At 36.4% G+C, this 24,277-nt stretch overlaps 1 protein-coding gene across 1 annotated transcript; it reads left to right on the top strand.

Annotated features, from left to right (window-relative positions):
- Positions 1–12,976: 12,976 nt before the first annotated feature.
- On the top strand, positions 12,977–23,611 carry LOC130592205 (callose synthase 10-like). Its single transcript, XM_057396399.1, has 7 exons — positions 12,977–13,129; positions 13,949–14,074; positions 15,806–15,895; positions 16,983–17,080; positions 17,200–17,317; positions 17,475–17,603; positions 23,490–23,611. Exons 2-7 carry the CDS (start codon positions 14,039–14,041, stop codon positions 23,544–23,546), a joined length of 528 nt encoding a protein of 175 aa, XP_057252382.1. The 5' UTR covers positions 12,977–13,129; positions 13,949–14,038; the 3' UTR covers positions 23,547–23,611.
- Positions 23,612–24,277: the final 666 nt, after the last annotated feature.

Below are 24,277 nucleotides of genomic sequence, written 5' to 3'. Positions count from 1 at the left end.
GAGTTCGAGGAAGAAGAGGAGGAATTGCTGGAAGAGGAAGCGGGAGAGCTAAAACTAGGGGATATAGAGCAGCAGGAGTTGGGGCAAATCAGAGTCAACGGTCAAGAGAAAGAAACATCAACTGTTGAGCCAATATGGTTTTAATGATGACAAACTAAAGTAATAACTAACAAGGTTTACAAGTTTTATGTGTGCAAGGTTCATGAATTAATAATGGTTCTTTATAAAGATAATAAGTGAAGTTCCTGAGTTGGAACTCCAAGAGAAGAATGAAGTTCCTATGTTGGAACTCCAAGAGAAGAAGAGCTTTTTTACATAAGGGTGTAATTAGGTTTCTTATGTAAGAAACAAAGATCTTCATAAGGTAATGAATTGGAACTATGGAGTTGTTCCTGTGAATAAAGGAAATGTTGCTATGGAACTATGTTAGTGAACTATATAGGAAACATGTGTCTAAAACGACGAACTGACTAAAATTATAAGATAGTGTTTATCGGTTCTTTTGTAAAGAACTGATGAACTGGCATTGTTAAGGAACTAACGAAATTAAAGAAACTAGACAAGTATTATATGGTGCAACAGTGATAATGTGTCAGTTGAGTTGTTAAAGGCTAAATTTAAGAAACTGTTTTGTGTTTGTTAAAAATCTGATTTGGAGGAAAATATTTTTAAAGGAAAGATTTTATCTTTATTGAAAATAAAATCTTTTTCAATTTTTGGATAAAATATTTTAAAAGATATTATTTTGATAAAAGGATTTAATTTTGGTTTTATTAATTAAAATACTTTTTAATTAAATCAGATTTTTGGTTTACTGCATAAGTGGTTGCTATAATTAAGGAAGCAGTAGAATTTCCATAACACATGTTTAACGTAGATCATAGAAATCATGGGTGTCAAAAGGAACGTGTTCCTCTGGTTAAGGAACATCATGGAAAATGTTTTTACCCACTAACACATGATCTAAACCACGTTCATTAAACTTACTACTATTTAAGACAAGCACTTAACTGAGTTCAATGTGTGCCTGACAAAGTGATAATTAATCTACAAAGGTATTAATTTGAGTATCACTTTTATTGAGTTAGTACCACCAAAGTTCAAAGTTCCAAGTTCTAAGTTTCATTACCATATGAGTTCATTGTTTCATTAGTACATTCTATCATTCTACTATTTTGTATTTTGAGTTGAGAAGAACTCTTATTGTTTGAGTTTGGGGAAAGGGATTGAGTGAATTATGTAAAGTGTGAGGCTTTGAGTGAAACAAAGAAAGAGAAAGGAACTTCGAGTGAAGTTCGAGAGGAACAACAGTTAGAGGGAACTGTTGTTGGGACTTGAATTTGTAGAGGAACTCAAGGAGTGGCTCGAGAGATAATAGGTTTGTAACAAAGGTGTTTTGGCCTATTATAGTGAAAGAGTTGAGTTTAAAATCCCTAGTGGTCAAGGTTGTTTCTTCTTGTTGGGCCCAAGAATTTTTTCCTCGTAAAAATCCCTTGTGTTCCTTTAGCTTGTTTATTTGTTTAAGTTTGAAATTCCGCAAAAAGTTTCGTTTATTTCTACACATACAATTCACCCCCCCTCTTGTAGTGTTTCTAGTGAAATAACATCAACCAATGTGACGAATCAACAGCATGCTTATGCAATTTTCACTCCAGAAGATAAAGTTAGGATCTTAGCTCTTATTACGCCGACAACGAACACCGATAAACTTAATTAGTAATGTTTAATGAACAATTCACTTAGTTGTAATGATTAATGAATTTAAGTTGGTGTGTTGTAACTTAGCCTTGCATTTATTTCCAAGGAGATAATTGCGGCGGTAGCACCACCCGTCGAGTCGAACCCTCGTGGATTTATTTTCCCCCAAAACCCGAGTTTTATCGAATAAGGAAGGGTTCGTGTCGGCGAGGGTGTTACAGAATGGTATCAGAGCGGAGTTAGATTAACTAGGGAAAGATTAAAATTGATTAAGAAAATGAATCAAATAGGTTTAAACTTTAAATTGTTAGGAAGTCAAGATAATAAAATATTAGGAGAAATGAATTAGGGTTAAAATATGATTTAAGGATTTAGTATGGGTACGAATGAGTTATGTGTGCATGTATGAAAGTAATAGTTAAAGGTACTTATTAATTGTTTATATTTTAGATGGCCTGGACACGTATGACCGCTAGAATATGCACCAGAACCCCACGTCAAGGACCTTACCTCCTAAGGATGAGGGTAGGAGAGTCCATTTCAGTATCTACCGGTTACGTTTAACCATGAAATATTACCACCTTAATGAAGGACACGGAAATTCAGATTTCCTCACGACGCCTAAACAAGCCGATGTCTTAATTCACTCCCCAGCGATGGCCCTTATGCTGAAATCAAGAACGAATACTCTGATATTCTGAAAAATGGAAGGCCAAACTATGAACGATACACGTGGAAAGGGAAGTGGTATCTCACTTTGAGTTACCTGGAGAAAAGGATGCTCGATGCCAGAGCCAAATGGCTTAATGACTACCTAACCTCCGATGATGATGAACCCAACTATAGTGATAATGAAGGAATAGAAAGAAGCCCTACCCCACCCGTTGAAAACCATGGATAAAATGAAAATGAAGATGACGATGAAGACCCGTCCGAGGATGAGGAGTAAAACCTTCAACCCTAGCTAGCCTTAACCACTCGCAATCTAAATCGTAGTAGATTTATTAACGTTAGTATTAACTTATTTGCTTTGTGATGCTAGTATTTCTTAGTTAGAAAACTAAGATACTCTTATGTGATGAAATGTGCATGAGTAATGAAATGACGAAATTTTGGTATATGACCTGAGTATGCTGTTGGAAATGAATGAATTGAATGACTCTGATTATATATTTTATGTGAAATAGCCCTTTTTAAAGATCAATGTGAATGGTGGGAACACCAATGTGATAACGCAGGTAGCTTATGCAATACGTTTATACACGATCTAGAGAAGGCGACAAGAAAACCAAATGGCCGAAACTCCGAACAAGTTGCAGCACGACGGACTCTCGAGCAATTAGCTCAAAACTTTGGCTTAGTTCTTCAAAACCAGCTCAACAACAACCACCATGGGGATGATCCGCAAGCCGCAATGGCGAAAAAGATTTCCTCTTTGAAACCACCAACTTTTGTTGGTAGAGAAGACCCATTACTTCTCGAAAATTGGATAAGAGACTTCGAAAAGATTTTCACGGCCACGGGTACCCTGAGGCCCAGAAAGTAGACCAAGCGACCTTTTATTGCACGAGGACCTGATATTGGTGGGAAAGTGTAGGACCATTGTTAAAGCTCAAGAGAACTTTAACTGGGAAGCGTTTAAGATAGCGATTAAGGCTCGATTCTTCCCCGAGCACATTCGTAGGCAGAAGTACAATGAGTTTAGTAGTTCAACAGGCTATACAATGAGTGTGCAAGAGTACGCTCAGAAATTTAATGAGTATGCTCGTTTGTCCAACTGTAGTTCCAATGAGGGAACTAAAGCCAAAAGTTTAAGACGGACTTAAGTTTGATCTTCAGACTCGAATGGGAGGTAGTACCTCAACTACTTTCGCGAGGCGTATGCTAAGGCCTCAAACTTAGAGAGAATTCTGCAGTGAAAGAGAGTGCTAAGTAGCATAAAAGAAGGAACCTGCTAGCAACAGCAACAACCAAGGGTACGATAAAAGGCCCAACAACAACAACAATGGTGGAACAACAACAACAATGGTGGACGCTACAACAACCGCAACAATCAGAATTCTGGACAACAGGCCCAGCAAGGAAATAGGATACAAAGAACTTTGTTTGCAGAAGTGTGCAAGAGCCACCAGGATTCACTTGTCAGGTGAAAGATCAAAGTTTCGAATGTGGAAAGTAGGTCACAAATCGTTCAACTGTTCCAAGAAGCAGTAAAATGGACCAAATGCGAACAATGGTAGCAATGGTAACAATAATGGAGGTGGAAACAGAATTCGAACTTCATTAACAACCGCCCCAATGGAGGAAATGCTGCACGAACGGAAACCAGACAACCGCTCTTTTGGAAGTGGAAATGGAAACTTCGGAAAGAATGGCAATGGAGGCTACACCAATGGGAGAATCAATGTCATGAGCCGAGTTGAAGCTGACACGATGCCAATGTTGTGACTGGTCTTTTCTCGTGAACTCAAACCTGCTTATGTACTCTTTGATTCAGGAGCGTCTCATTCTTTTATTTCTAGTACTTTTGTTAACAAGTATCCCCTCAAGTCTACCCAGTCTTGTCGAGCCAACATAGCCATGCCCACAGGTGAGACTGTCTCTTGTAAATCGCTCAAGTCTACTGCTGCGTCTAACCCGCGACCTGCTCCCAGCCGCGGTGTCTGCCTTCCTCCGCCTAACTTCGGCCGCCGACCACCGAGCCACCACAAAACTCCCTCTTTCCCCCCTGCTTCGAGCCTCTGTCATTCCTTTCTCCTTGTTCTTTTCTTTTGGTTTCATGAAACTGAGGCTATATTTAGTTCACCTGAAATTTTCTGATCTGAACTTATCTGATCTGATCTGAACTTATTTTTTCTGATCTGATCTGATCTGATCTGATCTGATCTGAACTGATCTGATCTGATCTGAACTGATCTGATTTACAAGATCTTATCTTTTATAAAATATATTATTACTATTATATTATTACTTTGTAAATCATTATTATGCAATACATTATAAGATGTTCTTTATAGTATTACTATTATTATCATGTTATTTCTATTACAACTTTTACACAACTTTTATTATTAATAATAATCATTATTATTATCATTATTATAAGAACAACAATAATAATTATAATCATAATTATTATTATTACTAAAAAATAATTATATAACTCAAGTCATTATTTTATAAGAGCACTTATACAATGTTTCACACTTTCCCTTAAAAAAAGTTTCACACTTGAGAAGTCGGCAAACTCAACTCTTTTTTTCCATATAAAATAGAATAAGATATACAAACAACTATGACTTGAGCAAAAAATAAATAAATATCGTGCAACTTCAAATAGCTAGAGAGATTTGAAATTCGGTAGGAAATACCGAATCTAAATTTATAATTTGTATCTCACACTTAGCTTATTTTGAAATGTAATCCGAACTTAGTAGTTTCGTTGTCATGAATTTGAGATGTCATATTTTATATATTTCTTTTTTTGCGTCAATCTTATGTTCTTAACACGTGGCTTTTAATTTTCTATTATTTAATAACAACACAATAACTTAATATAATAATAACAATGACATTTATAATGGTAACAACAAGATTAATAATAATTACCAATATTAATAATTAATAAGTACAACAACAACAATAATAATTTTTGAACAAATGTACTAGTAAATAATAATACTCCCTTTGTATTTTTTTATCTTTCTCACTTAGAATCTTGACACTATTCACAATTAGAGATAATTTTTTAGATTTTTCTCAATATATAAGAAAAAATATAGTCATGTGGGGTCTTGTTTGATTCGTCTTAATGAGTACTTTATTAATATTCAATTATGATAATTTTTATTAGTATGTAGTGAAAGATATTTAATAATAATGAGTTTTTAAATATAAGAATGATATGATATGATCTGATCTGATCTGATCTGATCTGATCTGATATAATCTGATCTGGTCTGATCTGATCTGATCTGAACTTATTTTTTATGATCTAATCTGATCTGATCTGATTTGATCTGATCTGATCTGATTAGATCTGAAATAAGCAAAAATAAGGTGAACTGAACATAGCCTGATTCATTTGAATCAGTAAACAATCCCTCCTTCCCCTTTTAATTTATTTTCTTAAGTTTTATTAATTTTACTTTTATTTTTAAAACAAAACTCTTAATGTCTAAACTAGCTTATCTTATTAAGTTAGTGTATTTTGTTTAAGTTAATCTTTTATAACTTGATAATTTTTTCTAATTTAGAATAAGAAGTAAAATAAAGTTAGTTTCTATGTTTAAAATAATTGTTTAAAGTTAATAAAAATAAGTTGAAGTAACCCTTCATTACTTAAAAGGATTTCATAAATGATTTACTTTGATTTATAAACTCTCTTAAACTAATTGTGAATCTCCTTTAAGTTATTGAATTATTTAAGTCGTTTATTTTATATACGTATATAAAAGGGTTATTTAGGTAACTAACTTAGATCTCGTTAACATCTATTGTAGACTCCGATTTCGTAGACGGGATTATCAAGAGCGCTAATCTGTTCGTGAACTTAACTTTTGGGCATGCGTCACGGTAATCTCCGATGTCCATCTAAACATAGATCCTGTTAGCGTAAAACGAATTGATTACATGATTATGTGATTATAAAATTTATAAGTATGGACTATAATTATGGATTTATCGATTTAATGTGGATTATGAATACGAATGACAAATGGACAATGACTATGGATTTTCGAATATGAACATGACTATGGACGATGTACGATACGACATAAATGTTATTATAACGTTATTAAAATCGGTTAATGTTATTTAATGATGTTATGATTATCATTATTATTATTATTATTGTTATAGTTATTTTATTATTATCATTATTATGATTATTATTACTATATATCATTATGATTATCATGAGTATTATTATCGTTATTAATATTGAGACTTTATGAAAGTTGAAATTGATAAGAACTTGTGTTAATGAATGATTATAAATCTGAAGTGATAATTGAACTCAAGTGACAGTCGTGTTATGAAATGAGTTATTGAAATCTCTATGAATGAATTGAGATTATGATGGATTGAATATGTTCACACTGGTTTGAACAAGATGACGTAAATTGAATAAGTTGACGTAAATGTATATGTGAATTATGTGATGATGTGAATTAAAAGATGTTAATCACGTAAAGTGAAATATCGGAGGGAAATGATGAACAGATTGCCCTGTATGAGTGGTTCAGCGGCCCCTACAGGTTCTCTGGTTACTATGCTGATTATTCTGTTAGTGTCTTCCTTCTATCTTGTTGTGATCCAAGTAGAAGGGGTGTGCACACTAGGGACTCTGTTATGGCCATTATGATTTTTCGTAGGTGGTTACAGGGGGTTTCCCCGGCCTACAAGTAGATGGTTACAGGGGGGTTCCCCCGGCCTACTATGTTGAAGTAAGTGGTTACAGGGGATTGACCCCGGCTTACTGGCGTTCTCTTTCCTCTCCTTGAATAACTGGATTAATTGAATTACTTATATGATTATTCGGTGTATATATATGTGTATATGTGTTATGACTTCCAAAACTATTAATATGCTATTTTACAAAGTATCTTCAACTTAAGTATTTTACGGGATGGAGTTGGAATTACTCAGTTTTTCTGATTTTGGGAGCTTGTCTCTCTTGTCTCTTTTCAATGTATTTGTGCAGGTGGGTGATCGATCGGGGGAACAAAAGGGAGATTATTTAGAGTTGTCATCCACTTAGCATATGATTAGCTTCTGCTGGAACTCTGAAACATTTAATTAATTAGTAATGTTTAATGAACAATTCACTTAATTGTAATGATTAATGAATTTAAGTTGGTGTGTTGTAACTTAGCCTTGTATTTATTTCCAAGGAGATAATTGCGGCGGTAGCACCACCCGTCGAGTCGAACCCTCGTGGATTTATTTTCCCCCAAAAACCCGAGTTTTATCGAATAAGGAAGGGTTCGGGTCGGCAAGGGTGTTACACATTATCACCCCTAGCCAGGAGAGTGAGAGGAGGAGGAGAGAGAAAGTATGAAATCAGGAGGGAAGAGAAGGAGAGAGGAGAAGTTCATGTTTGATTTTTACACGTGCGTGTACCTTGTTACCCAATAAGTTATAGTCTAATAGTTACACCAAAGCCTTTATCTTTATAATTAGTTATTAATATCTATAAATTCACATACTTCCTCCGTTTTTTTAGATGTTACACTTTTGAAAATTGGTTCCCCACCACCACCCAGCAGCCCATAGAACTCCCACCACCACCCACCCGAAATTCGAACCACACACCCAGCCACCCAAAACCCCACCCCACCCACCGAAAAATCCCACCCAGCCACCCAAAACCCCACCCTACCCGCCGAAATCCCCACCCACCCACCCGAAAACCCCACCCAGCCACCGAAAAGCCCACCCCACCCGCCGAAATCCCCACCCACCCACCCGAAACCCACCGCCACCGAAAAGCCCCCCCACCGCCGAAATCCCCACCCACCCACCCGAAAACCCACCCAGCCACCGAAAACCTACCCCACCGCCGAGATCCCTACCCACACCCGAAAACCCACCCCACCGGCCGAAATCCCACCCACCACCCCGAAAACCCTAACCACGCGCCGAAAACCCACCCCAGCCTCGCGAAACCCCACTTCTACCGCCGCAAAATTCCACCCCAGCCTCGAAAACCTCACCTCTACCGCCGAAAATGGAGGGCATGAGGTTTTGTGCGAAGAAAATTGAGTGGTTTTCGGTCGGTGGGGGTGGTGGGGATGGTTTTCGTGGGTGGGGGTCGGGTTTTCGGGTTGGTGGGTGGGGTTTTGGGTGGCTGGGTGGGATTTTCGGGTGGGTGGGTTGCGATTTTGGGTGGGTGGTGGGGTGGTGGTGGGAGTTCGCTGGGCTTATGTGGTGGTGGGTAAGGAGGCTGCGAGGTGGGGGAAGGGATGGGGCAGCTGAGGTGGTGGGGGAGGGGTGGTGGAAGAGAAGGGAGGAGGTTAATTAATTTAAATTAGTATATAATAAGGTTAAATTAAGTTAGTTTAATTTTGGTTAACCCTTATAAGTAAGGGTAAGTGAGTAATTTTACAACATAAAACTTTCCAATTTAGGAAATAAAAAAAAGTGTAACATCTATTTAGAAACATGCAATTTATGAAAAGTGTAACATCTAAAAAAAAACGGAGGAAGTATACAAATTCAATCTCTTAAAAATATCCTCTTATAGTTGAATAGCTCAAAGTATCAAACAAATAAAACCCTTGACATTTCATTTGTTGAGAGCGGTGTCAAATACCATTTGGTCTTATTCAACATCAATTTGAATCATACTTCATCTGTTTTTTTTTTTTTTAATAATTACTATGTTTCTCTTACTAAGAAGTTGTCTGTTATTTGCAATATTAATATTTTCGGCAATATATTTTTTTTTTCTCGATCACTTAGCAAGTGTTTGACTTGCGAGTATTAACGAAAAGAAGGTAGCGTAATTGAAAAAAAAAAAAAACGGTTTCAATTAATCCAGTATTGTGAATTGTCGTTGAATTTACCAATTAAAAAAAAAGACACGTCGTTGCCCAAAATCCGACGTTTCCCGCGATCTCCAATCTCAAACTGAAAAAGTTTGAGTCCACGGTCCACCATCTCGTGTGCGACTATCTTTTTTTATTCAGTTTCCACTGAAAACTTCCCCTCCATTTCTCTCTCCTCAATTTCTAATCTACCTTCACTCTTTCTTCTATCTTCTAAGATCGATTTTCTCCACTTCAAACCCTAAATTTCCTAAATTCATTCGTCAAAAAACCTAATTCGTCGTCTTTTTCGTCATTGATGACGCAATTTATGAGTTGATTAAGCTAGGGTTTTGAGTTTTGAAAGCTTCAGAGAAGAGAAAATGGCGAGGGTTCAATGCAACTTTTGAACATTAACTTAGCTCTTAAGGGGTAAAGATGGTAAATTAGCCTTCTATATTGAAACGGAGGGAGCAATGTACAACTATCTGCAGTGATGAATTTTCTTCTCATTTGGGTGTGGCACAAAGATCAATAGTAGTAATAAGAAGGTCTTAATAGTGTGGGTTAACATTGTACCTGAAAACCCCATTTTCTTTTAATTCTACCCTAACTTATCCATCCGTCTTCACAATTTTTTTTTTGAGTTGGGTTGTTGCAAAACATTGTAACACTAGTCAGCAGCTAGCCTCATTAACTTGCTGTAAGCATTTCCAACACTTCATAGTCACAATCCCTACCATGGAGATTTCCACAATGCACCCATTGCATTATGCAGGTCAAGCATCCCTGTTCCATGACTTCTCTTTTGATGGGTCACTTAGAAGAACATTGCAACTCTAGCAATCTAGCTAACACTCGTTACCATCTCTCTTTCTACCAGGATAATTATCATAAATGCACCCATTGCATAGTTAGTTGACCATGCCTATGGCACAGGAAGGAGCATGGTTTCAAATCTAGGATGTGACTGCGATTGTGATAACAGTCACAGAACCACTTTCACGGACAATGCGGATGGTTTCTGGCGCTTACCCTGGCCAAGCCTTTTAGGCACTCTTTTCTCATCCTAACAGGGAAAGTTGCACAAGTTCAGCACTTTTTCATTATGGTAGACTAAGCATGCATTTTTTTTCTAGTCGTGGGAGCGAGTCACCTTGGTGATACAAGTAGTATCAATCAAATATTTTAAGCTCTGTCTAGCCAGCGCCTTAGGTGCTAATAAGTTCTATCTCCTTACCCGATCTCTCCCTTTTATCAATTGGGCCATAAGTGATCTGGGAGGTTTTTGAGGCTCTGGTTAGTTTTCTTACTTGGATTAGACACTCTAATCCCCTTCCTTTCTTTTCTCTCTTATCACTGCTGCTGTCACTTTCTTTTCCCTTCCTTGCTCTAGCTTGCAATAGAAACCCTCAAGAGGACCCTGCAACAATCATGTTCTGGCTTAGTGCACCAGTAGTTGCCTCACGGGTGTATAAGGAGTTGGATTGGGTGGTCGAGGAATGAGAGGAGAGAAAAATTGAAATCGGAGGCGTAGAATTCAAGGTACCATATTGGGGTCAATGGCGCGGGGCGCGTGTGAGTGGCTTACACTTTAGAGGCTTTTTTGGTCCTGCAGGTGGTGTATTAAGGTTTGGATTAGGGGTCAGTAGGTGATCTTGGGAGTAGTGTGATGACGCATTCGCCTGATCAGCAGGTTGATTTTGTTGTTGTTAGTTCTATGAAATTCAATATGCCATGTAAAGCACCTTATTGCTGAGGGCTGAGGAGATTTTAACAGTAGTGAAGCTGGATGTGCAATTGCAAGTAGAACACAATGAATAAGGCCTCATCTCTGGAGGGAATCCCCTTCAGCTAATTTAGTAACACTCTGCTAAGCTTTATGTTTTATGTTTTTTTGTAGTTTTATTAAGTGGCACTGACTTGTGAAGTAAAATGTTTGCTGGCTGCCAACCAATAGTATAATTTTGCAGTGGATATATTCCTCAATTCAATAGTGACTTTCTAGGTTTCAAATAGCGTGTCCAAGGCGCCACGCGAGTAGAGGCGCCACGCCAAAACGTAAGTACGACTGGCGGAGGCGCTCGGTTTTTGCCGTCTTTGGGAGAGGTGCAAGGCGCACCGCCTTGACACTTATCGTGGAGAGGCGCGGAAGAGAGGGGGAAGATCTTACTTGAAAGGTTAAAAAACCCAAAATATTCAAATTTAGACTTACCTTGGTTTTAATATAGCAATTTCGAGCAAAAACCCTTTGTTAATTGCAGTAAATCTCATCAAATTGAACGCTAACTAAAAATCCCTAATATGGGAGAAAAACCCTAATTCATGAATTGGTGGCAATTGATGGCTGCCAACTCGCCGTAGGTGACAGCGGATGTCGGCAAGCCAACCACCATCATTCTGATATCTCCGGTGGTTGGCGGCGACAAGCAACTTAGAGGTTAGTCTCTCTTTCTATGGACACCTTGGATTTTCTCTTTTTTCTCTTCTTGGATCCTCTTTTCTTCTTCTGCTCATTTTTCATGAGCTTCTATCTGATAATTTTTTTTCTCTTCTCTTCTTTGATCTTCTGATAAGCTTTGAATTCAACTTCTTTTGTTCTTTTCTTTTTATGTCGAATGGTGTATTATGGTAGTAAAATGGGAGGGTACCCACTCCTTAACCCCACTGCTGTCCTCTATCAATGTCAGGTGTGCAATTTTTTTTTTCCTTTTCTTTATGGAAAGATTTCACTTTTTATATTATATATATATTAATTTTTTTTCTTGAAGGCTGAAGCCATATTCATTTTACTTTTCAAATAGTGCTCATCCATAGTTCAAAAATGCGGTTTCGGTCACGGTTGCGGTAACGGTCACGGTGATGCGGGAACGGGGATGATGCAGTTGTCGTATGTCGTATCGCTGAATATTGGCTTAAACCATGAAATATCCCTAAAACCCCCATAAAATGCGGTTTTTTTACACCTTTACAATGCGGGTAATATCATTTCGTTAGATTTGAAAACCTTTACGATACGGGCGATACGATACGGGATTGTTTTGACACTATGGGCTCATCTATTGATATTTTAACACCACAAAAGTTAAATAATAATAAAAATAAAAGATGCGCCTTGGCTACGGGATGCACACGCCTTCGCCGTGCGTCTTGCTCTTTGCACATTTTAAAACTAAGGTGACTATCTAATTTTGATCATACTTTTCTCTTGAATGGTTATCGGAGGTAAGTTACATCTGCATCTTTTGAGGTCCATATTATCTTGCACTTATTTTGAGCTCAAAAGACTATGAGCACGGGTCAATGAGGCTGTAATGCTCATTTTATTTCATTGTCTGTGCTCTAACTGTCTAACAAGAAGTAGTTAAGAGTTCAGGATACTCGTTCTCACTTTTGGTGAGATCTAGGATGGGTAAGATGTGTACAACCTCTCTAGCGGAGCAGAGAAGCTGTTGTTGATACTGCGTATAGAGAGTGATTATACCAATTCAGTTAGCTAACATCTTTGGCATTGGATAGATGCATTCGCTGCTGCAGACATGTCAACTGTTTCAACTTTCAACTCTGCATAATTCTCGCTCGTGCTCTTAATATATCCGTGTCTGAGGACCTGTTTGTAAATAATTGGAAGCTGAAATGTCTTTCCTTTTCTTTTCATTTTTGATGTTCTGCATGTAGCTTTAGCTTACCTTATTTTGCTCTTACTTTTTGCCCGAGGTTTGCTTCCTTTGCACAGATGTTAACACTGTAATTTCTATTTCATATGTATATGTCGGGGTTTGTTTCAGCTAAGAAGAATTAAGAAATCAGATGCTACTTTGTCTGGTGAGCTCACACCATATAATATTATTCCCCTGGAAGCACCGTCATTGACCAATGCTATTGGAGTTTTCCCGGAGGTGAGACTTCTAGAGTTGTTGAATCTTTGTTTTCTCCGTCGTACATAAAATACATATGCACTTTTGATTACGAGGTCAACTGTCTATAACGTTGGCGCTTAATATATTAAGAATATGCCGTCGTAAAATGTAAAACCAATATTCACCTTCATAGTTTGGTTTCTATGAACTTACTTTTCGTTTGTGTGCTTGGTAATAAAGAGATATATTGAAAAGACACCAAATGGGTGTCACCCAATGAGGCAAAGGACAAAAAAACTCACGTCCTTTAATTTTTATGAAGCAATTTATCTACAAATTAAAAGAAGTTAAATCATTGATTCATTGCTCATGACCAAAAGCTTCAGCTAGACAAAAGCCTCAATTGAAAATCTTGATGAGGGGAGGCTATGTCTCCAAGATTTTGTTGGCTTGAAAGATTTTGCTTTCATATTCCAACTAATGTGTGTAGATAGAAAAACTATGGTGAAAGATTGGCATTTAAGATTCTAAAAGTAAAAAGATATTCTTTTGGGATGGAGGTAGTGCAATTTCCTTCTTGGTCATTGTGCTTGTATCTCTCTGCATTTATATTGTCATACATGATACATGATGTCATATGCTAATATAATAATAAAAGAAAGTTTTGGGACCTACTCTGATTCTCTTGGAAAGCTACTTTCCCATTCTCAGGGAAGAAGATTTTGACTAAAAACATGCTTTTCTGGACATTTCCATTCGTTGTCCACGATGTTTGATCAGTTATTTTTTTATCTAAGTTATTGTTAACTGAGGGAGTTGCTATGACTGAGTCCGAATGCTGCATTGTCTTTTAATCAGGTTAAAGGGGCCATATCTTCTATAAGGTATAATGATAGCTTTCCCAGACTTCCTGCTGCCTTTGAGATTCCTGGCCACCGGGATGCAGACATGTTTGATCTTCTTGAATTTGTCTTTGGTTTCCAGGTTTCTTCTGACTTTTATCTGTGTTTATTTTGTTTTGTTTTAGTCTCATTATAGTATTGTTGTTCGAGTTTAGCTACAATGCTACGTGCATGTTCCAAATGCTGTTTGTTAATCAGTAATAGCTACTCTCTCCGCTCTGCTGCCACATATTGATGAAGTTGACCTCTCTATACTACCCGCATCCCAACAAAATGAGTTCCCATGTGCCTCAAGTAACTTATTGCTAAGTAAATTACTCTTATAAGCATTCTCTTTTCCACCAAACACAAGGCATTTTATTATTGCTCTTGTATGTATATTGTTACAATAAATTACTTTATCATTGCAAAATTATAAATGCTTGAAGTCTATGATATGTCTAGTCCACAAGATAAGAACTTCAGCCAAGGACACACATTTAAATAAATAAAAAAGTAAGAAGAATCTGTATATTAGATACACTAAGATACAAACTGAACTTCGTAGTGTCTAGTCTCTTGCATATAGTAATATTATGAAAGTACTTGCACTATTTACATATCCCTCTGTCCTCAATTAATTGTCGTGTTAGGTTTGAGCATGCAGATTAAGAGTATATATTAGGGGTGTAGGTCTTCTGAGTAGATAGAGTAAAAATCAGAATTAAAATTGATTAAGAGTGAGTTTTTGGAGAGCCCTACATCCCATGAATATGAAGAGAGGGTATATAGTAGGGGCGTAGGTTTTCTGAGTGGATAGAGTACAAATAAGAATTACAAATTGATTAAGAGTGAAGAGTTTTTGTAGGGCCCTACATCCCATGAATAGTGTGAGAGAGAGATGGTTAATAGAGGTATCCACAATTAAGGACCCACCAAAATAGTATGTAGTTTGATTAGTATGGAGGGATACAAATTCTGATTACAAATTTTTATACTAATTGATAGAATTAATAAACATATGTTATTATGTAAAAGTTTGTTGGATTAGTCTCAATATATATTTTTGTAAAACAATTTTTGTAACTTTTACTAGTAGATAACTTAGATATTAGTAGGCAAAGTTAAGTTTTGGCAAGCGTTAGAGTCAAAGTGTTGCAAGTACTAAAACGGTGGAAGTATAAAGAAAAGTGAGCTCTCTCAAACTATTTCAAAGAACAAGCTACTCCGTCATATCAGATTTAGATCATACCACACTAAAAGAAGTCATATTAGATCAAACCATAAATTGCGGCAGCCTAGACAAGACAAATTCAAACTATCAAAGTAAAATTTAGGTGACTAAACTAGCCTTAAATATGGAACTAGAAATGCTTTGTGTTTGTGGAATGAAGGAAATGTCATTTTACTAATAGATCGAAGTAATATACATGCTTGGTGCTGATTTTCACATGTCTGATTGTGCACTGGTGAATCTTAAGCTTGTATTTTCATGATGAAACTTATCTGTGTCTTCAGATCGGTTATTAATAACGAGAGGGTGTCAACCCATGCTTTTGCTTATTTCTATGTTTCAAATTGTGCGTTTGTGAATTTTAAGCTTGTAGTTTCATGATGACACATCGGATGTTGCAAGTATATTTTCACTTTTTCAGTTTCAGTAATTATTAGTGACAGGATTGGCGAACACATTATTTCATGCTACTATTTGTGGTTTGTGCCTATTTTCTGATCTTTGTTTTGGTAAATGTATTCTTACATTTGTTGCCTTGAAACTTCCTTTTGCAGAGTAAATGTATTCTTACATTTGTTGCCTTGAAACTTCCTTTTGCAGAGTGACAACATAAAAAATCAGCGTGAAAATGTTATTCTTTTGGTTGCAAATTCGCAATCTCGTCTAGGACTTCCAGATGAACGTGATCCTGTGAGTTCCTGTGTTCCTCTGGTTCTATGTTATATGCTACTTCTCAACTTTCAAATCGCTTTATCCATCTTTTAGTATCTGTTATCTTTCGTGAAAATTTGTATTTTATGTACAGTTATCATGTGAGATGTTTGTCTTAAATAACATAGAGAAGTGGGAGGTAATATTAAGTTAATGTTTGACATAAGGAAACTATATACTGTTTTCTTGCTTGCTCTCCCCCACCTCTGGATATGGTGTGCATTCGACTATTTACGCTTTGGTTAAAATTTCCAATATTTCCATCGTCTCATGAGCGGGCTTTTGAGTGGGATAAATGCTGCCTGCATACTTCTGAATGTGTTAAATCATGTGAATATTCTCAACTTGGAAATATATATTTCCTTGGCTCTCCCTGAAACAGCATGTTATAAACTCTTGTGAGATTATGGCTGAGTTCACTTGCTTGGAAATTAATCTACAATGGAAACAATTAAAATTTAATTCATTACATGCTAGAAAAGGGCGAAAAGAGAATTGTTTGAAAGTTCACTGTTCTTTGGATAGAGGTGATATAGCCTAATGTCTCGATATGATGAAGTATGTCAGAAACTCAGAATAGATAGAAGTTGGATCTTGGCTTTTTTCAGTCTCATCCCTGTCACTGTGTCCAGAGATTTTGTTTAACTTCATATATGTGTAGCACAGGAAACGATTTGAGAGGTCAAGGTCTTTCTAATGTTTCTTTTAGCTTTATGCCTTTATCCATACTCTTATCTCTTTGACTATTCTTTCTCTTGTACTAGTTTAATTTTTGGCTGCTGATCTTGAAAAGGGAAAGCAAAAACGCAGTTCTTTTGGAATTGTTTCTATATTGATCATGACCCATGCTTTTTTGATTTCATGTTGAAAACTTATTGCCTAAAGCCTTGATTTACTAAACTAATGCCATTTATTATGCTCATTGTGAGTACTGTTGTGGACTTGTGGTAGTCTATTTTGATTTATATCTCCTGAGTGATTTTATATTTTCTGGGCTTGTTGGTATCTACAGTAATCACATTGTACTGTTTGTCTTTTTGCATACTAATTCTTTTGGTCTGTGCAGAAAATAGATGAAAAAGCTGTAAATATGGTTTACAAGAAAGTGTTGGACAATTATTTTAAATGGTGCAAGTATTTGCGGATACGGATGGCATGGAATAGGTTGTGCAACCTGCAGACTATAAAAAAAAGTTTGCTTTACCTTGCTATTTCACGGGGGTACAACTGTGCCTTTTCCTCTACTGAAATTATCTTTTTCTTCTTTTTTGATTCTTTTCCAGTTCTGATGCAATTACCCGGGAGAGGAAGCTCTTTTTAATATCGTTGTACTTTCTTATTTGGGGGGAGGCTGCCAATGTCCGTTTTCTCCCGGAATGTATTTGCTACATATTCCACAATGTATGCTTCTGCCCTTGAGTTGCTTAGTTGCCTTTCTAATGTCATGATTATTCTTTTCACTTTGCTTTTCTGAAAGTGCATGGATTGAGACATTTGGCTTCATCTGTTGGCCTTACATAGATTTCATTGTCTGGATTGAATTTAATGTGATTTGTAGATGGCGAAGGAGCTAGATGCAATCTTGGACCGTGGAGAAGCATGTGTGGCAGAAAGTTGTAAATTGGAAAATGGCTCAGTCGCCTTTCTTGAGCAAATCATACACCCTATATATGAGACAATAGTTAAGGTTAGTTATTTCTTTCAATCTTTAATGTTTCTGTCCAATGTTTATGGTCATCTCAGATCAATAATATATATCTGTATCAGTCTTGACTGACAATGGCTGATTGTGGATGAGAACGGTTATTCTGTAGTCCTTTAAGCCCATGACTATGAGAAATTTTTTCGTCTGTCTCAGAAATTTCGCTAATACTGTGTTCTCTTACTCACGTGGTTCTATGCTCCATAAGGATAATACAAATCAACTATGCTTCTTGAAAATGGAATCTTATATGCGGAAATGGAAAATCTCGAATAGCTTGCACATGCGTATCATATTTATATAAAAAATGGTGTTCAAAGTTATTTCTAATTTTGTTTTGTAAAATAATTTTTTCGCATATTAAAAAAAGTTACTAGTAGATTTTTAGTTGTTACTCTGCTGATAAACTGTTTTTGTCTTATCAATTATCAAGAGAAAAAAGTAGCCTAAAACCTTCTAATGAAGGAAAAAAATAAATGCCTGCCCACTGAGTACGGACCCACTGGTTCACCCATCAATGACAATGCACCACCCACCTACCGTCACTTCTAGACCCTATCTTTTTTATCAATACGAGGCAGCTTGTGCCCTTCTCTATATTTTCTTTCAAGTTTCCTTTTTCCCAAAATTACACCAGTGTCCTGACTATTATCTTCCTAAATTAATAAGTTAATTTGTGAACCGCTTAAGAGCAAGCAAACAAAGACGCAAGACACTGAAAGAATGGAAGTCACAAGAAATTTGGTTTGTAGAGGGTTTGACGCAAGTCGGCCTGGACTAATTTTTATAGGCTATGATTAATGAGTTGGCTGCAATAAAGAGATCTGAAGAGACATTACCAATTATGGCTGGTGTGACTTGTAAGAGATTGATATCTTGCTGGGGAAAGATTGGTCGGAGATGAGGGGAGAGGGAAGTTGAGGTAATGAAGTTACATGGTGTATGGTTTCTGCTAAGCTTTTTATTTGTTTAATTATGTGCCATTTGCTGGTGATAACATGTACTTGAAAGGTTACACGTGATTCAAAGTCTCTCCACGACAGTAGATTTTGTTGTTCCGAACTGTCAAATTGTTTTGGGTGCCTTGTGGACGTTTGAATTGTAAAGCCAGGAAGGATACTCATCCGTAAGTAATCGTAGTAGATTTATTAACGTTAGTATTAACTTATTTGCTTTGTGATGCTAGTATTTCTTAGTTACGGAAACTAAGATAACTCTTATGTGATGAAATGTGCATGAGTAATGAAATGACGAAATTTTGGTATATGACCTGAGTATGCTGTGTGGAAATGAATGAATTGAATGACTCTCGATTATATATTTTATGTGAAATAGCCCTTGTTTAAAGATCAATGTGAATGGTGGGAACACCAATGTGCATAACGCAGGTAGCTTATGCAATACGTTTATACACGATCTAGAGTAAGGCGACAAGAAAACCAAATGGCCGAAACTCCGGAACAAGTTGCAGCACGACTTGGGACTCTCGAGCAACTAGCTCAAAACTTTGGCTTAGTTCTTCAAAACCAGCTCAACAACAACCACCATGGGGATGATCCGCAAGCCGCAATGGCGAAAAAGATTTCCTCTTTGAAACCACCAACTTTTGTTGGTAGAGAAGACCCATTACTTCTCGAAAATTGGATAAGAGACTTCGAAAAGATTTTCACGACCACGGGTATGCCTGAGGCCCAGAAAGTAGACCAAGCGACCTTCTACTTACACGAGGACACTGATACTTGGTGGGAAAGTGTAGGACCCATTGTTAAAGCTCAAGAGAACTTTAACTGAGAAGCGTTTAAGATAGCGATTAAGGCTCGATTCTTCCCCGAGCACATTCGTAGGCAGAAGTACAATGAGTTTAGTAGGTTCAACCAGGGCTATACCATGAGTGTGCAAGAGTACGCTCAGAAATTCAATGAGTATGCTCGCTTTTGTCCAACTGTAGTTCCAGAAGAGGGAACTAAAGCACAAAAGTTTGAAGACGGACTTAAGTTTGACCTTCAGACTCGAATGGGAGGTAGTACCTCAACTACTTTCGCGAAGGCGTATGCTAAGGCCTCAAACTTAGAGAGAATTCTGCAGTGTGAAAGAGATGTGCTAAGTAGACATAAAAGGAAGGAACCTGCTAGCAACAGCAACAACCAAGGGTACGATAAAAGGCCCAACAACAACAACAATGGTGGAAACAACAACAACAATGGTGGACGCTACAACAACCGCAACAATCAGAATTCTGGACAACAGGCCCAGCAAGGAAATAGGATACAAAAGAACTTTGTTTGCAGGAAGTGTGCCAAGAGCCACCCAGGATTCACTTGTCATGGTGAAAGGATCAAATGTTTCGAATGTGGAAAAGTAGGTCACAAATCGTTCAACTGTTCCAAGAAGCCAGTTCAAAATGGACCAAATGCGAACAATGGTAGCAATGGTAACAATAATGGAGGTGGAAACAGAATTCAGAACTTCATTAACAACCGCCCCAATGGAGGAAATGCTGCACTGAACGGAAACCAGATCAACCGCTCTTTTGAAAGTGGAAATGGAAACTTCGGAAAGAATGGCAATGGAGGCTACACCAATGGGAGAATCAATGTCATGAGCCGAGTTGAAGCTGACATCGATGCCAATGTTGTGACTGGTGCTTTTCTCGTGAACTCAAAACCTGCTTATGTACTCTTTGATTCAGGAGCGTCTCATTCTTTTATTTCTAGTACTTTTGTTAACAAGTATCCCCTCAAGTCTACCCAGTCTTGTCGAGCCAACATAGCCATGCCCACAGGTGAGACTGTCTCTTGTAAATCGCTCAAGTCTACTGCTGCGTCTAACCCGCGACCTGTCCAGCCGCGGTGTCTGCCTTCCTCCGCCTAACTTCGGCCGCGACCACCGAGCCACCACAAAACTCCCTCTTTCCCCCGCTTCGAGCCTCTGTCATTCCTTTCTCCTTGTTCTTTTCTTTTGGTTTCATGAAACTGAGGCTATATTTAGTTTCACCTGAAATTTTTTCTGATCTGAACTTATCTGATCTGATCTGAACTTATTTTTTCTGATCTGATTGATCTGATCTGATCTGATCTGACTGATCTAATCTGATCTGAACTGATATGATTTACAAGATCTTATCTTTTATAAAATATATTATTACTATTATATTATTACTTTGTAAATCATTATTATGCAATACATTATAAGATTTCTTTATAGTATTACTATTATTATCATTTTATTTCTATTACAACTTTTACACAACTTTTATTATTAATAATAATTATTATTATCATTATTATAAGAACAACAATAATAATTATAATCATAATTATTTTATTACTAAAAATAATTATATAACTCAAGTCATTATTTTATAAGAGCACTTATACAATGTTTCACACTTTCCCTTAAAAAAAGTTTCACACTTGAGAAGTCGGCAAACTAACTCTTTTTTTTCCATATAAAATAGAATAAGATATACAAACAACTATGACTTGAGCAAAAAATAAATAAATATCGTGCAACTTCAAATAGCTAGAGAGATTTGAATTCGGTAGGAAGAGATACCGAATCTAAATTTATAATTTGTATCTCACACTTAGCTTATTTTGAAATGTAATCCGAACTTAGTAGTTTCGTTGTCATGAATTTGAGATTCATATTTTATATATTTCTTATTTTTGCGTCAATCTTATGTTCTTAACACGTGGCTTTTAATTTTCTATTATTTAATAACAACAAATAACTTAATATATAATAACAATGACATTTATAATGGTACAACAAGATTAATAATAATTACCAATATTAATAATTAATAAGTAACAACAACAATAATAATTTCTTTGAACAAATGTACTAGTAAATAACTCCCTTTGTATTTTTTTATCTTTCTCACTTAGAATCTTGACACTATTCACAATTAGAGATAATCTTTTAGATTTTTCTCAATATATAGAAGAAAAATATAGTCATGTGGGGTCTTGTTTGATTCGTCTAATGAGTACTTTATTAATATTCAATTATATAATTTTTATTAGTATGTAGTGAAAGATATTTAATAATAATGAGTTTTTAAATATAAGATGATATGATATGAATTGACTGATCTGATCTGATCTGATCTGATATAATCTGATCTGGTCTGATCTGATCTGATCTGAACTTATTTTTTATGATCTAATCTGATCTGATCTGATTTGATCTGATCTGATCTGATTAGATCTGAAATAAGCAAAAATAAGGTGAACTGAACATAGCCTGATTCATTTGAATCAGTAAACAATCCCTCCTTCCCCTTTTAATTTATTTTCTTAAGTTTTATTAATTTTACTTTTATTTTTAAAACAAAACTCTTAATGTCTAAACTAGCTTATCTTATTAAGTTAGTGTATTTGTTTAAGTTAATCTTTTATACTTGATAATTTTTCTAATTTAGAATAAGAAGTAAAATAAAGTTAGTTTCTATGTTTAAAATAATTGTTTAAAGTTAATAAAAATAAGTTGAAGTAACCCTTCATTACTTAAAAGGATTTCATAAATGATTTACTTTGATTTATAAACTCTCTTAAACTAATTGTGAATCTCCTTTAAGTTATTTGAATTATTTAAGTCGTTTATTTTATATACGTATATAAAAGGGGTTATTTAGGTAACTAACTTAGATCTCGTTAACATCTATTGTAGACTCCGATTTCGTAGACGAGGATTATCAAGAGCGCTAATCTGTTCGTGAACTTAACTTTTGGGCATGCGTCACGAGGTAATCTCCGATGTCCATCTAAACATAGATCCTGTTAGCGTAAAACGAATTGATTACATGATTATGTGATTATAAAATTTATAAGTATGGACTATAATTATGGATTTATCGATTTAATGTGGATTATGAATACGAATGACAAATGGACAATGACTATGGATTTTCGAATATGCATGACTATGGACGATGTACGATACGACATAAATGTTATTATAACGTTATTAAAATCGCTTAATGTTATTTAATGATGTTATGATTATCATTATTATTATTATTATTGTTATAGTTATTATTTTATTATTATCATTATTATGATTATTATTATTATATATCATTATGATTATCATGAGTATTATTATCGTTATTAATATTGAGACTTTATGAAAGTTGAAATTGATAAGAACTTGTGTTAATGAATGATTATAAATCTGAAGTGATAATTGAACTCAAGTGACAGTCGTGTTATGAAATGAGTTATTGAAATCTCTATGAATGAATTGAGATTATGATGGATTGAATATGTTACACTGGTTTGAACAAGATGACGTAAATTGAATAAGTTGACGTAAATGTATATGTGAATTATGTGATGAGTGAATTAAAAGATGTTAATCACGTAAAGTGAAATATCGGAGGGAAATGATGAACAGATTGCCCTGTATGAGTGGTTCAGCGGCCCCTACAGGTTCTCTGGTTACTATGCTGATTATTCTGTTAGTGTCTTCCTTCTATCTTGTTGTGATCCAAGTAGAAGGGGTGTGCACACTAGGGACTCTGTTATGGCCTTATGATTTTTCGTAGGTGGTTACAGGGGTTTCCCGGCCTACAAGTAGATGGTTACAGGGGGTTTCCCCGGCCTACTATGTTGAAGTAAGTGGTTACAGGGGATTGACCCGGCTTACTGGCGTTCTCTTTCCTCTCCTTGAATAACTGGATTAATTGAATTATTATATGATTATTCGTGTATATATATGTGTAATGTGTTATGACTTCCAAAACTATTAATATCTATTTTCAAAGTATCTTCAACTTAAGTATTTTACGGGATGGAGTTGGAATTACTCAGTTTTTCTGATTTTGGGAGCTTGTCTCTCTTGTCTCTTTTCAATGTATTTGTGCAGGTGGGTGATCGATCGGGGGAACAAAAGGGAGATTATTTAGAGTTGTCATCCACTTAGCATATGATTAGCTTCTGCTGGAACTCTGAAACATTTAATTAATTAGTAATGTTTAATGAACAATTCACTTAATTGTAATGATTAATGAATTTAAGTTGGTGTGTTGTAACTTAGCCTTGATTTATTTCCAAGGAGATAATTGCGGCGGTAGCACCACCCGTCGAGTCGAACCCTCGTGGATTTATTTTCCCCCAAAAACCCGAGTTTTATCGAATAAGGAAGGGTTCGGGTCGGCAAGGGTGTTACACATTATCACCCCTAGCCAGGAGAGTGAGAGGAGGAGGAGAGAGAAAGTATGAAATCAGGAGGGAAGAGAAGGAGAGAGGAGAAGTTCATGTTTGATTTTTACACGTGCGTGTACCTTGTTACCCAATAAGTTATAGTCTAATAGTTACACCAAAGCCTTTATCTTTATAATTAGTTATTAATATCTATAAATTCACATACTTCCTCCGTTTTTTTAGATGTTACACTTTTGAAAATTGTGGTTCCCCACCACCACCCAGCAGCCCATAGAACTCCCACCACCACCCACCCGAAATTCGAACCACACACCCAGCCACCCAAAACCCCACCCCACCCACCGAAAAATCCCACCCACCACCCAAAACCCCACCCTACCCGCCGAAATCCCCCCCCACCCACCCGAAAACCCCACCCAGCCACCGAAAAGCCCACCCCACCGCCGAAATCCCACCCACCCACCCGAAAACCCACCCAGCCACCGAAAA

The sequence above is a fragment of the Beta vulgaris genome, chromosome 7 (genome assembly GCF_026745355.1).
Source record: "Beta vulgaris subsp. vulgaris cultivar EL10 chromosome 7, EL10.2, whole genome shotgun sequence".
Lineage (NCBI taxonomy): Eukaryota > Viridiplantae > Streptophyta > Magnoliopsida > Caryophyllales > Amaranthaceae > Beta > Beta vulgaris.
The sequence above is the reverse complement of the archived record's forward strand: the minus strand, read 5'-3'. Positions and strand labels throughout refer to the sequence as shown.